General features: G+C 49.3%; 1 protein-coding gene across 1 annotated transcript; it reads left to right on the plus strand.

The window, feature by feature from the left end:
* The first annotated feature begins 3,824 nt into the window (after positions 1 to 3,824).
* Positions 3,825 to 12,829, plus strand: inhbb (inhibin subunit beta B). Its single transcript, XM_042000785.1, has 2 exons — positions 3,825 to 5,050; positions 10,447 to 12,829. The coding sequence occupies exons 1-2, from the start codon at positions 4,663 to 4,665 to the stop codon at positions 11,265 to 11,267; spliced, it is 1,209 nt and encodes a 402-aa protein (XP_041856719.1). The 5' UTR covers positions 3,825 to 4,662; the 3' UTR covers positions 11,268 to 12,829.
* The last annotated feature ends 761 nt before the right edge of the window (positions 12,830 to 13,590 follow it).

The following is a 13,590-nucleotide window of genomic DNA, read 5'->3' on the forward strand; positions in this document are numbered from 1 at the left end:
CCAGGCTAGAGGAGGAGGTACCAGGCTAGAGGAGGAGGCATCAGGCATGAGGAGGAGGTACCAGGCTAGAGGAGGAGGTACCAGGCTAGAGGAGGAGGCATCAGGCTGGAGGAGGAGGCATCAGGCTGGAGGAGGAGGTACCAGGATGGAGACCGGCATGAGGAGGAGGTACCAGGATGGAGACCGGCATGAGAAGGAGGTACCAGGATGGAGACCGACATGAGGAGGAGGTACCAGGCTGTACACCGACATGAGGAGGAGGTACCAGGCTGTACACCGACATGAGGAGGAGGTATCAGGCTGGAGGAGGAGGTACCAGGCTAGAGGAGGAGGTATCAGGCTGGAGACCGACGACCGACATGAGGAGGAGGTACCAGGCTGTACACCGGCATGAGGAGGAGGTACCAGGCTAGAGGAGGAGGCATCAGGCATGAGGAGGAGGTACCAGGCTAGAGGAGGAGGTACCAGGCTAGAGGAGGAGGTACCAGGCTAGAGGAGGAGGCATCAGGCTGGAGGAGGAGGCATCAGGCTGGAGGAGGAGGTACCAGGATGGAGACCGGCATGAGGAGGAGGTACCAGGATGGAGACCGGCATGAGGAGGAGGTACCAGGATGGAGACCGACATGAGGAGGAGGTACCAGGCTGTACACCGACATGAGGAGGAGGTACCAGGCTGTACACCGACATGAGGAGGAGGTACCAGGCTGTACACCGGCATGAGGAGGAGGTACCAGGCTGGAGACCGACATGAGGAGGAGGTACCAGGATGGAGACCAACATGAGGAGGAGGTACCAAGCTGGAGAACGACATGAGGAGGAGGTACCAGGCTGTAGACTGGCATGAGGAGGAGGTACCAGGCTGTAGACCGGCATGAGGAGGAGGTACCAGGCTGTAGACCGGCATGAGGAGGAGGTACCAGGCTGTAGACTGGCATGAGGAGGAGGTACCAGGCTGTAGACCGGCATGAGGAGGAGGTACCAGGCTGGAGACCGGCATGAGGAGGAGGTACCAGGCTGGAGACCGACATGAGGAGGAGGTATCAGGCTGGAGGAGGAGGTACCAGGCTGGAGGAGGAGGTACCAGGCTAGAGGAGGAGGTACCAGGCTAGAGGAGGAGGTATCAGGCTGGAGACCGACGACCGACATGAGGAGGTACCAGGCTGTACACCGGCATGAGGAGGAGGTACCAGGCTAGAGGAGGAGGTACCAGGCTAGAGGAGGAGGCATCAGGCATGAGGAGGAGGTACCAGGCTAGAGGAGGAGGTACCAGGCTAGAGGAGGAGGCATCAGGCTGGAGGAGAAGGCATCAGGCTGGAGGAGGAGGTACCAGGATGGAGACCGGCATGAGGAGGAGGTACCAGGATGGAGACCGGCATGAGGAGGAGGTACCAGGCTGTACACCGACATGAGGAGGAGGTACCAGGCTGTACACCGACATGAGGAGGAGGTACCAGGCTGTACACCGACATGAGAAGGAGGTACCAGGCTGTACACCGACATGAGGAGGAGGTACCAGGCTGGAGACCGACATGAGGAGGAGGTACCAGGCTGTACACCAACATGAGGAGGAGGTACCAAGCTGGAGAACGACATGAGGAGGAGGTACCAGGCTGTAGACCGGCATGAGGAGGAGGTACCAGGCTGGAGACCGGCATGAGGAGGAGGTACCAGGCTGGAGACCGACATGAGGAGGAGGTATCAGGCTGGAGGAGGAGGTACCAGGCTGGAGGAGGAGGTACCAGGCTAGAGGAGGAGGTATCAGGCTGGAGACCGACGACCGACATGAGGAGGAGGTACCAGGCTGTACACCGGCATGAGGAGGAGGTACCAGGCTAGAGGAGGAGGTACCAGGCTAGAGGAGGAGGCATCAGGCATGAGGAGGAGGTACCAGGCTAGAGGAGGGGGTACCAGGCTAGAGGAGGAGGCATCAGGCTGGAGGAGGAGGCATCAGGCTGGAGGAGGAGGTACCAGGCTAGAGGAGGAGGTATCAGGCTGGAGGAGGAGGTACCAGGCTAGAGGAGGAGGTATCAGGCTGGAGGAGGAGGTACCAGGCTAGAGGAGGAGGCATCAGGCTGGAGGAGGAGGTACCAGGCTGGAGGAGGAGGTACCAGGCTGGAGGAGGAGGTATCAGGCTGGAGGAGGAGGTATCAGGCTAGAGGAGGAGGTATCAGGCTGGAGGAGGAGGTATCAGGCTAGAGGAGGAGGTACCAGGCTAGAGGAGGAGGTATCAGGCTAGAGGAGGAGGTACCAGGCTGGAGGAGGAGGTATCAGGCTGGAGGAGGAGGTACCAGGCTAGAGGAGGAGGTACCAGGCTGGAGGAGGAGGTATCAGGCTGGAGGAGGAGGTACCAGGCTGGAGGAGGAGGTACCAGGCTGGAGGAGGAGGTACCAGGCTAGAGGAGGAGGTACCAGGCTAGAGGAGGAGGTACCAGGCTGGAGGAGGAGGTATCAGGCTAGAGGAGGAGGTACCAGGCTGGAGGAGGAGGTACCAGGCTGGAGGAGGAGGTATCAGGCTAGAGGAGGAGGTATCAGGCTAGAGGAGGAGGTACCAGGCTAGAGGAGGAGGTATCAGGCTAGAGGAGGAGGTACCAGGCTAGAGGAGGAGGTATCAGGCTAGAGGAGGAGGTACCAGGGTGTATTTGTTTCTGGATCTTGATAAATGCTAAATGACCACCATGCTGTGTTTCTTTAGAAGCATCGTTAACAACAAATAAAATAATCCATCAATCTAAGTTTCGTTGGTTCACCTGCATCACATCAGTGGACATCTCCACTCTTCTATTCTACAGAAAGTTTCTCTCACAACCACATGATGTGGCCATTGATTGTTTACGTTCTGTATGTGGACGTGGGTTCACTTTAGACTCTTTTTCAGGACTGTAGTTTTAGTTAATACTTACATATCTTTCAAACTTCTCAAACTAATTTGTGACAGAAGGAAGCCATACTGTGTTCTCAATCCCAGTGCTGAGAACCAGCTGTTACAAGGCAGCTGGTGGTGTATTCGCATTTTTCCTGGTGGCTTAGCACACAGGACAAATGGAAGGACTCGTAGATTATGTCTTCCTCCAGAAACACAAAGTAGGCAAGCATCACGCTGGGGGGGTAACGGTACACTGAGAGTTGACTTCTTCCCATTTATCCCACTGATTCATTTCTTTATTCACAGATAAAATATGAAATCATGCGGGTATCATGGGCTAATAGACCATCTCTCTTTTTTCAAGACAATAAATATCTTAGAGGTCCAAGTGGAAACAAACAAGAATCAACAGCAGAATCAGCTGTTTGGTAGAGAAAATATGAGACGTTTTTCATGGACAAACCCACACGGCTCTGCTGCTGATCCCACAAATGTATTTTTCTTTAAAATGTGTCTCCATTTATAAAGGAAATAAACAGACTTTCCAGCAGCATCAGTTTTTTTTACCAGGAAGAAAAAAAAAAAACACATTTACTGACTTTAACCAGTAATGAGATGCTTCTGTCAGTAGATGGCGCTGTTTGATAATCAACACAATAATCAGCTCACTGGGTTCAAACTTCCATCCTCCATTCATGATTTCATCTATATTTTTATTAATAGTTTTTTTTTTATTATTAATGAACATGTTCTTAAGATTTTTAATAAAAACATTCATTTTAATATAAAACATTTTGAAGCAACCCACAAACCTAAATGTTTGGAGGAATCTGGATGGCCCCTGAAAGGAGCCCTAATATGTCTTTAAATCATATTTATTTCATGTCTAAATGGTTTTATGTGGCCATTTCAGTCTGATCAAGTATTTGGAGACCCCGAGCCGAACTGACAGAACACGCGTGTAACGTGAGGAAAGCTCCGCTTGTGATGATCATCTAACTTTTAAAAGTTGGATGTTTGATCCTCCAACTTAGGTGGAAGAACTGCGCTGCCTTCCAGGAGTCGGACTGTTTCCGTAACACAAGCTTTTTTTTCTCTCCACCGGAGCAGCTTTGAAGCCGTGGGCTCCTGCGCTAATAATCCCTTTGCGCCCATTTGGTGGAAATCCCCACGTGGTTTGGACTCCTGTATAAAAACTTTGGGTGTGCGGAGCCCCTGTTGTCGTGATTACAAAGAGAGAAAGGGTCTCAGCGAGCAGCATCTTGAAGTACGCACGGGACCTGCGCGCACCGAACGCGGTACCAAGGCGCACGGGCTACACAATAGACACCGGACCGAGCGGGCGCAGCTGGGGAAGTGGACTTTCTGACTGATTTCAGACTGCAGAGCGCAGACTGAACGTCTTCTGGCAACCAGGTGGTTTTTATCTCCACATATAAGAGAGTCAGTGTATCTGATTCCAGGTTCAACCCAACCGTGGGGTTTCAGAGGCGCGTCAACAATCACAACTCCTGAGTGCGCCTCGAAATCAAATGGATGAACTGTTTCATTGCGCAGAGAAGAGACGCAGAGCTGGATGGCTGAATGCGCGGTGACTGGAGGAAATTAACCTCACACATTCAGCAGTTTGGGGAATACAAATCTGTCTGTGGCTTGTGTGGATTTCCTGAGGTTCCGTTGTGAGAGCGCCGTAGATGTTCTCCCGGAACTCGCGCATTTTGTAAATTAAAAGTAGTTTTAAAGTCAGTGTGCGTGCTTCAACATTTATTTGTTTTGGACTCAAGGTTCAGGTTGTGAAACATGAGCTCACACAGCCTGGTTTTGGCAAGTTTAGTGACGTGTGTTCTGTTCACGCGCTGCATCTCGGTGACCGGGGCAGAGACTCAGAGCGCGCCCCAGGAGTCGTGCGCCTCCTGCGGCCTCAGGGCGCCGGATCAGGCGGAGCGGGTGAACATTGACTTCGTGGAGGCGGTGAAGAGGCACATCCTGAACCGGCTGCAGATGAGGGACAGGCCGAACATCACCCACCCCATCCCCAAGGCTGCGATGGTGACGGCGCTCAGAAGGCTGCACGCGGGCAAGGTGCGGGAGGACGGGCGGGTGGAGATCCCCAGCCTCGATGGGAATGCTGCCTTCAACAACGAGGTCCAGGCAGAGACCTCCGAGATTATCAGCTTCGCCGAGTCAGGTAATAATCAATAATTTACTGCGCATGTCTAGATCGACCCTCAGGTGAACTCGCTCACCTTTTAACTTGGTGTAAGCGCTGAATGGAAGCAGGTAAGATGATAACATCAAATCAGTCCCGCTGATAGATTACATTTTAGGTTGCGGGCTTATCCTGTCATGTTTAACTGTTTAAAAACACGCCATAAACTGATGGGATCCGTTTTTATCTCCTCATTACATCACAGCTCACTCCTGCGCAAAGTGCTGTTAAATCCTCCCTTTTTAGTCTGATGAAAATCAAAACGAAATGAAACAAAGTCCTTAAATTACTCCTGTGTGCTGATCTGAGGACAAAAAGAACCTAAAAAAATCCAGTTTCATCTCTGAGGCTGAACTCTGAAGTCTCCTCTAAACGCGGACAAAGTCTCTAAATTGGACATTTATCTCTCTGAGAATGTGTAACTTCTCACCCTGTCCTCTGTCTCCTCTCACACACCTCTTACTACACATGCACACACACCTAAAATCCTCTGTACTTGACTGAATCCAATAATTGCCAGTTGTTGCTGTGAGAAACATGAGTTTTACACAAACTGTTAGCTCAACAAAAAGAAAACATACAATTAAAGACACGCAGACACGGTCCTGTCTTTTCCCATTGGCCCTGAATGGACCGCTGGGTCCTGTCCTCCAGTGGGAATGATCCGAGCCCCCTAATGACAAGGGAACAAAAGCCAGGCAATTATTATAAGAGCAGTGTGTGTTCCTGCTGAACTCTTCATGTCAATGTTGAGAAAAAAGCAGCCAAAACAAAAGAAATTGCTCAGAATAATGCATGAGACATTCGAGTCCCAGCAGGGTTGTGTTGGGGGAGTAAGGGTGGAGGGACATGGTGGTGGCGGGGGCTGATATTGCAGCAGCGTGTGTGTGCCCATATTGCAGTATTGAAAAGAATGCTTTTGTCATTCTAAAGGTTCGCTGGGCTCCTTTGCTTCTTCTTCTTCTTCTTCTTCTTCTTCTTCTACTTCTTTTTTCTAGTCCTATTCTTCCTCACACCTTTGAGCCTTTGTGTGGCATTGTACCATGGAGCTGGCTTGGGTCCCTGCTCCCTAGACCCCATCTGCCTCCTGGCCAGTTGGCTCACACCCCCCAGATCGGATGCTGCCAGCCGGGGCATGGCTCAGAGGCAAGGTCTCCAGAAAGCTCTGAAGCCAGGGGCGCTTGTCCCAAAAGCATGAGGGAGCCATGATTTGTTGTTTTAGGACAAGGTGGGTTGGGGGTGTGGGGTTGGCACATGTTTAAGCCACCAAATGGAAGTGGATGGGTGTTTATCTGCTGTGTGCATGTGGGACAGGGAGGTCAACTTCTGTCTTCTGCCTCTGCTCAACTCAGGGTTAACTGCAGCTCCTTATCTCTAGTTGCAGCTCTGCAGAGGTAAGAGGTCTGCCAAGTCGCCCCGGACAGGTGAGGGAGATGATGCCAATCTCCCTTCTCACCTGTCACGCTCCCGTGGGTCCTTACTGAGGGATTTGGTATCCCGTATCCACGGGAGCGGAGCGGGGAACACAAGCAAAGAAGAAGGGAGGGGAAGAGAGCAGGGGGTCCATAGAGGAGTTAAGATCAGCTGTTTGGACCCGGCGTACGAGTGGCAAGTGGTCAAAGACTTAGAATTAAGACTTCAATCATGGGAGCTCATTAACTTCCACTGTTCCTCCAGAGGATCAGGTTGGCAGGTCTTCTCTGGGACATGAGACGCTGTCAGTCACAGCAGTCCTGGACCCACTCCAGATCACTTTCCACATTCACTCAGCGGTGGGGTGTGGGGGGGTTTCAAAGTCTGGCTGCTACTGTCCAGCTCTTGATCCCATTAACCAGTGATCCCCAGCCCTGGTCCTCAAGGCCCGCTATTCTGCAGGTATTCCATGTTTCCCTGCTGCAACACACCTGATTCATATTAAATGGATGTCTGACAAGCTCTGCACTAGTCTGCTACTGGCCCGTCATTTGAGTCAGGTGTGCTGCAGCATGGAAATATGGAAAGTCTGCAGGACAGGGGCCCTTGAGGACCTGAGTTGGGAATCCCTGCTATAAATGATTTATGTAATATCATTTTGACAGCACCAGATTTAGATCTCCACCCTCTCCACCTCCCTCCAACACCTCCTCACTCTGTGTTGAATTCCTGGAGATCTTGAGGACCAGCTGCTGTTAAAGGCCCGGTCCTTCCACGCCGTGTAGAGTTGTCGACAGCAGCTTTGAGTAATGAGCTGTGGAGCTCTCCGCCTGCTTCCACAGCCTCTTCTCTGCCTCGCAGGTGGAGACACGCTGAAGCAGGTCTTACTCCACCCGAGCCCACCCAGGTGTCCTGCCTGCTGATAATCAGCAGCAACTCTTCCTGTGTGGGGTCAGCTGAAGCGTGTCCAGGCCAGCTCCAGATTGTTTATAGCTTTGAAGGAAAAGAACAATTCATTCCTTTAACCCTTATAACTTCAAAGTTTTTTATTTATTTATTTATTTTTTGTTTGTTTTTTAAATGTAAAAATGCACGCAGAAGCCTTTTAATCCCAGTCAGCATCATGAAGTTTCTCAGCTGTCAGATTGGGAGGTAAAATGATGTAAAATGAATGTATGAATAGATGTAGCAGCATAAAGGTCGACCAGAAGAAGAAAGCAGAATTTATTACTAACAGAACTTTGTAGAAATAACACACAGATCAACAGTGACCAAACCTTTTCTCATCTCATCGTTCTCTCAAGTCTTGGCTTTCAGGAGAAAAAATATTGTTATTGAAACAAACACACAACAGAAACTATTTCCATGTTTCCACTTTTTCCTCATTTCCAGTTATTCCTGCTACTATTTACCTGCTATCCTCACTAAACCAACTCCAGCTCAGCTGCTTTGTGGCGCCACCGTGCATCAGAAACGTCTTCTTGGCTTTATTCCAGCCATAGAGGAGCATTATTTTTCTTCTTTTCACACACACACAGAACTTTCTGCTCACTGGTTGATCTTTGGCTGCTCCTGATTGGACGTTACCGTCAATCTAAGCTCTCTGATTGGTGGAAAGTCTGACAGGAAGTGGCTTCATCATCATGTCCAGGTCTAAATAGAGGTCTCTTAGCAACATAGTAGTGATGGTGATGTTTTTATGGTGAAATGTGATAAATAATGCTGTTATCATGGATCATCACTACATTTAGTTGCTGGATTATAAACCTCCTGGATGGGATAGAAATAGCAGGAAATGTAGCTATCCATCACATTTACCCCGCAGAGCTACACACCACTGCTCCTGAGACACTGATGATGATGGAAGAGGTAGATGCGGCTGATGGGATGAGATGAGAGCTTCGAGGTCTTTCTCACCAGCAGCTTACAGTTTTAGCTGATTTTCTGTTTATTTTCTAACAGAAAACTTGAGATAATGCCTGGTTTTGTTAGCAGCACCGCCTCATGTCTTGAATCTGTCATTCAGACCTAAAGCTCTTGAGCTTTAAAGATCTCTTTGTCTTTAGAGAATGTAAATCAAAAAGCAGTCGATGCTGCACATTGTTGGGAAGCACATGATTTTAGTTTCCTGGGGGGAGACAGACATCATGAAAGGGAACCAATCAGCTCATGAAGTGAAGCGAATCATATGAGTTGGTCTGATCAAACACAAACAGCTGATCTTGATGAGAGTCCCTGCTTGTTTGTCACTGAGCACTCGCTGCTGTGCGATGCCACATTTTTTAAAGCTCGGAGCTGTCGAGGCACGTAAGATGGTACAGCGCTGACTGAGGTGAGTTTGCTGCTTGTAGCCCTGAGGGCTGTTTACAGCAGTTAAAGGAAAAGCTGCTGGTCAGCTGATTCCTTCATGGTGTTTGCTGCAGAGGTTTCAGCATGTGCACGCTTTGCAGCCACATGAGAGGACTGATGCACGGCTTCCCGGCTGTGTGATCTATGCAAACGTGTGTGAATGCGTGTGTGAGGTGCTGGTCTGAACAGGTCTGTGTGTGAATGTAAAGCTGTGGTTTGCAGGAGGAAGAGGTGCACGGCACCTTAAAGAGGGCCCCGTCTTTGGTGGCCACCTGTTGACATTAACACACACTCGTCAGTTGGCAAACAAAGTCATTTAAGAGCTTTCAAAAGAGCTGCTTGAGCACATTGTACCAAATCTCCTGAAATAGAAACCTTTCAAGTTACCTCGGGGTAATTTGGAAGACATCATTAGGCTTCTGAAAAGAAAAAGAAGAGAGAAAACGCTGCCGGGGAGCCCAGCGCCACCTTTAGACTCATGGGATCTCTTCATTGTGCTGCTGTAGAAAGTGGCCTGTGTCATGTAAATGCTGCGTATTTTTACTTCATCGTGCTTTTTGCTGGAAAGCCACGCGTTTGAATGCTGTACTGCAGCATGGCTGCCTCCCAGAGCCTCACAGGGGGCTTTGTGCTGTCATTCTCAGGGTGCTCCCATCGCGAGGGGTGGGCTCCAGGCTGGGCAGTAACAGTGAACTCAATGAACCCCCCGCAGGCCTTGGCCCTGTCCACCACCCTCCCACCGTCCCGTGCATCCTTCCTCCTTTCTCTGGTCTTCCTCCCCTCTGTTCTCCTCCCTTTCTCTTTGGTCCTGTCACTTACAAAGCTGGACCTGGAGCCAGTTGGGCCCCGATCCCAGAACTGGTTGGACACAGCTGGCCTATCGGGGGCTGCCACAGGGGTCACCTGACATAGTAATTGAGAGTGAGGAGAGAAAACAAATCTTTAAGAACAAAGTGGAGCCCTTTCTTAAGGTTTCAGTCTTTCTGTTAGTGTGTGTTGGTGTGGTCATGTTTGTGTGTCTCTCTGCAAAATGACAGAAAAGTCTGAAGCGAGGCTTCAGCCACAGGTCATCGCTGTTTCATGATTCCTAACCAAACCCAGCTAAAAACTCAACCATGCAACATGATTTTCATTCATCTGAGGTCAACTGAGCGTGTTAGCATCATGCTAACATTTTCATACCTCTGTGATCTGCATGCAGCCACATTTAAACAAAGCTGTGGTGGGTCTGAACTTGGCCAACAATCTGCATTTCAGAATACTTTTCCATGTTAAGTCCAAACCGTCCCACTCTGTGGCTTCCTCTCAGTCACTAGAACATGGTTAAAAATCTGCTGTCAGCTGAACCCTGCATACATACAGTCACAGTGCACCTGACCTTCTGATAGCAATAACAGTCTAAGTATGATGTGGTCAGAAAGGCCTGAGTCCAGAGTGGCAGATTTATGGAAATGGTAAAAAGAGATTTGCTTCATAACTCATGTCTGAAACTGACATTATCTAACAGTCAGACGGAGGTTTTCAGAGATCACTTTGTGTCAGGATTCTCTGTTCTGGTTAAATAAACTAAAGATTTCCTCTTATTTTTTTTTTTTTTTTTTTCTCCCCAACAGATGAACACACATCCCCCAAGTCGGGTCTGTACTTCCTCATCTCCAATGAGGGCCACCAGAACCTGTTTGTGTCCCAGGCCAACCTGTGGTTGTACTTCCGTCTGCTGCCCGCCGGTCCTGAGAAGGGCCTCCGGAGGAAGATCACCGTGAAGATACACTATCAGGAAGCTGGCGCTCTGAACAGCGCAGAGGGAGGTCCGGGAGGTGGAGGAGGGGGAACAGGACGCTGGGCTCTGGTGGAGAAGCGGGTGGATCTAAAACGCAGCGGGTGGCACACGTTCCCCCTCTCTGAGGCAGTGCGTGCTGTGTTTGGGAAAGGTATCCGAAGGCAGGACCTGGAGGTCCACTGTGAGGGCTGTGAGACAGCCGGCGTGGCTCCGGTGCTGGTAGATCCAGGTGACCCGTCCCACAGGCCCTTCCTGGTGGTGCGTGCACGGCAGGTGGACGGAAAACACCGCATCCGTAAACGGGGCCTGGAGTGCGATGGTACCAGCGGGGGCTTGTGCTGCCGGCAGCAGTTTTACATCGACTTCCGCCTCATCGGCTGGAATGACTGGATCATTGCACCAGCTGGTTACTACGGTAACTACTGCGAGGGCAGCTGCCCCGCCTACATGGCAGGCGTCCCGGGCTCGGCTTCGTCCTTCCACACTGCAGTGGTCAACCAGTACCGCATGAGAGGGATGAGCCCGGGCTCGGTCAACTCCTGCTGCATCCCCACCAAGCTCAGCACCATGTCCATGCTCTACTTCGATGACGAGTACAACATCGTCAAGAGAGACGTGCCCAACATGATCGTGGAGGAGTGTGGCTGCGCTTGAGTCCGGCCGAGTATTCCGGATCCCAACTCGGAACAGTCAGAAAGGCCTTTTGTACAAACATGACATTTTTGTACGGTACACATATTCATCCTGTCTGTATCTACTGTATGTGCAAGCAACTCACACAACACTGGCACAGTCCAGCAAACACAGTTATCAGTGTTTTATCCATGCGTGCATGTGTGTGCCTGTTGGTGCGAGTGTGTGTATTTATCTGACTGAGTGAAACACTTGCTGTCTGAGTTCTGGTCAGCAACAGGACGAGAAGGGTATGACTATCACCAAATGCTACTTTGCTCTAGTTTTGCCATTTCTAGTCAAAAAATAATGGCCCATCATCTCTTGAATGAAGATAAAGAAGCGCTTAAAGACAGTGACAGGATCGGCCAATAACGAGATTGGCATCAGACCACGCCCCCATCCCTGCTCCTCCAACCCTTTTAAGTACTTTTAGCACAAGAGAGACCTTTTGTTTTTGTAAAGCACTGACAATTCATCAGCTTATACAACTCAGAACACCAGCACTTCCCTCCTATGCAGACAGATACAGTCTGACTGTCCTCTCTGGTGGAATTAGACCAGCAGTGCTTAATGCTTTGCAGGATTAGAGCCTCCCCAGCAGCACAGTGGCAAAACAAAGTCCTCCACGACTCGCTGCTGTTGACTCTGGGCCTCAACCTCAACTTCCTGCCTGTTACCATGACAACCAGGTGAAGACGGAGCTCACAAGTGCACTTCACTTGTGCACTGGGCGTGACAGAGAGAGAACTGCTTCCTCCTTCCCCCATAAAGCCTCAGTAGAAGACGGCCTGTGGGCTGGGAGCGTGGAGTTCTGGCCCGATGGGTCGCCACGGTGCAGTGTAGCACTTGCAGAAACTGAAATGCACACCCTGAATAGCACTTGTATAAAAGAAATGCCTTCCAAGGGGTACCGAGTGTCCTGTCAGATCGCTACATAAGTGCCACATGAGCTATGCAATGTATAGTAACCTTCACCCACACTCAACACGCTCTATTAGACGGAGTTCTCGCCATCTTTCTCTTTCTTTCTCTTTCTATTGCTCTCTCTCTCTTCAGTCAATTGTTTAAAAGAATACTTGAAATGTTGTCTTTCGCTTCTTTCCAAAGCGAATGATTGTTGTGACGTTTGCACTGAAAAGTTGCGGGATTAGTGAAACAGAAATTGCCATTAAAAAGTTATTTTTATAGAAGTAAACTGAATTATGTCTAAGATGTATTTTACCTAATTAATGCAACCAAAGAGGCCAAGGTGTTAGTTACTGAGCTGAGATGGCGAGGCCATCCAGCTGCTGTGTACATTACTGTCTTTGATCATTTTGGAAAAGGCCTACCACTGTATCAGGGTACGATGTATGATTTTCTTTTTCGGCTCTATTTTCACTCTGTTTTGTACAATAAGCAACACTTACTTTTTCATCTTAATTCTATTTTTTTGTTTCAGTTTTCTATTTAATAAGAATTATTTTTAGTTCATTATGAGTCATTTAGTCAAATAAATGTGATCTGTACAGTTTATGTAAAATAAAATGTTTTGCTAAATATTTCGTAACCTTTAATTCTTCCTTGTTTTTCTCCTGATTGTGTTTTAAATTTTTTCTATGAGCTGATGCACACCTAAACAAAAACGTGGGGCTGAGCTGCACACACACATTTCAGTCTCGCTGTGGTCGAAACATAAAAAGTATTTTGCTGTCTTCTCTCAGGATTGAGTCGGAGCTGTAAGACGATAATTACAGTCATGATTAACAGTTTGAGAGGCATGCACGGTGTGTGCCAGCTCACATACCTCGGCTCGGCCTATCTGCTCCATCCCTTCGTCTCCGGAGTTGAAGTGTGTTTGCATGTGCATGCAGAGATTTTGGTGTTATAGTTTGCATAGTTCTTTTGCTCGTAGGTGCAGCCGTGCTGTTTGTTGCACCACAGCTGCATCCTCGCTGCAACACTTTTCTGTTTCACAAGGTTGCCATAACATCAGGAGCAGTGTGTCAACAGCACGAGGCTTGCTCAACCTAACGTCTGGATATGTGTGTATTTGGATCTGTGATTTGTTTGCCTGCGGGGCAAATAGCACGTTAGGGAGGGATCAGTGTAAATAACTCTTTACCTGCGGTAGTACGGATGAGTCAGCCGCAGCGCAACGTCCTGCTGAGAGTAATCAGGAGAAAACACATCAGTGTCATGGTGTTATTGATGTGCAGGCTGACAAGAAGAGAAATGAGCTGAAGTTGTTTTTAACTTCTTCATGAGGTCTGCTTTTTTCTGCCTCTCGACTGAAATGACATATATCTTCAAAGCTACAAGG

Source organism: Melanotaenia boesemani, chromosome 12 (assembly GCF_017639745.1).
Source record: "Melanotaenia boesemani isolate fMelBoe1 chromosome 12, fMelBoe1.pri, whole genome shotgun sequence".
In the NCBI taxonomy this organism is placed as follows: Eukaryota; Metazoa; Chordata; class Actinopteri; order Atheriniformes; family Melanotaeniidae; genus Melanotaenia; species Melanotaenia boesemani.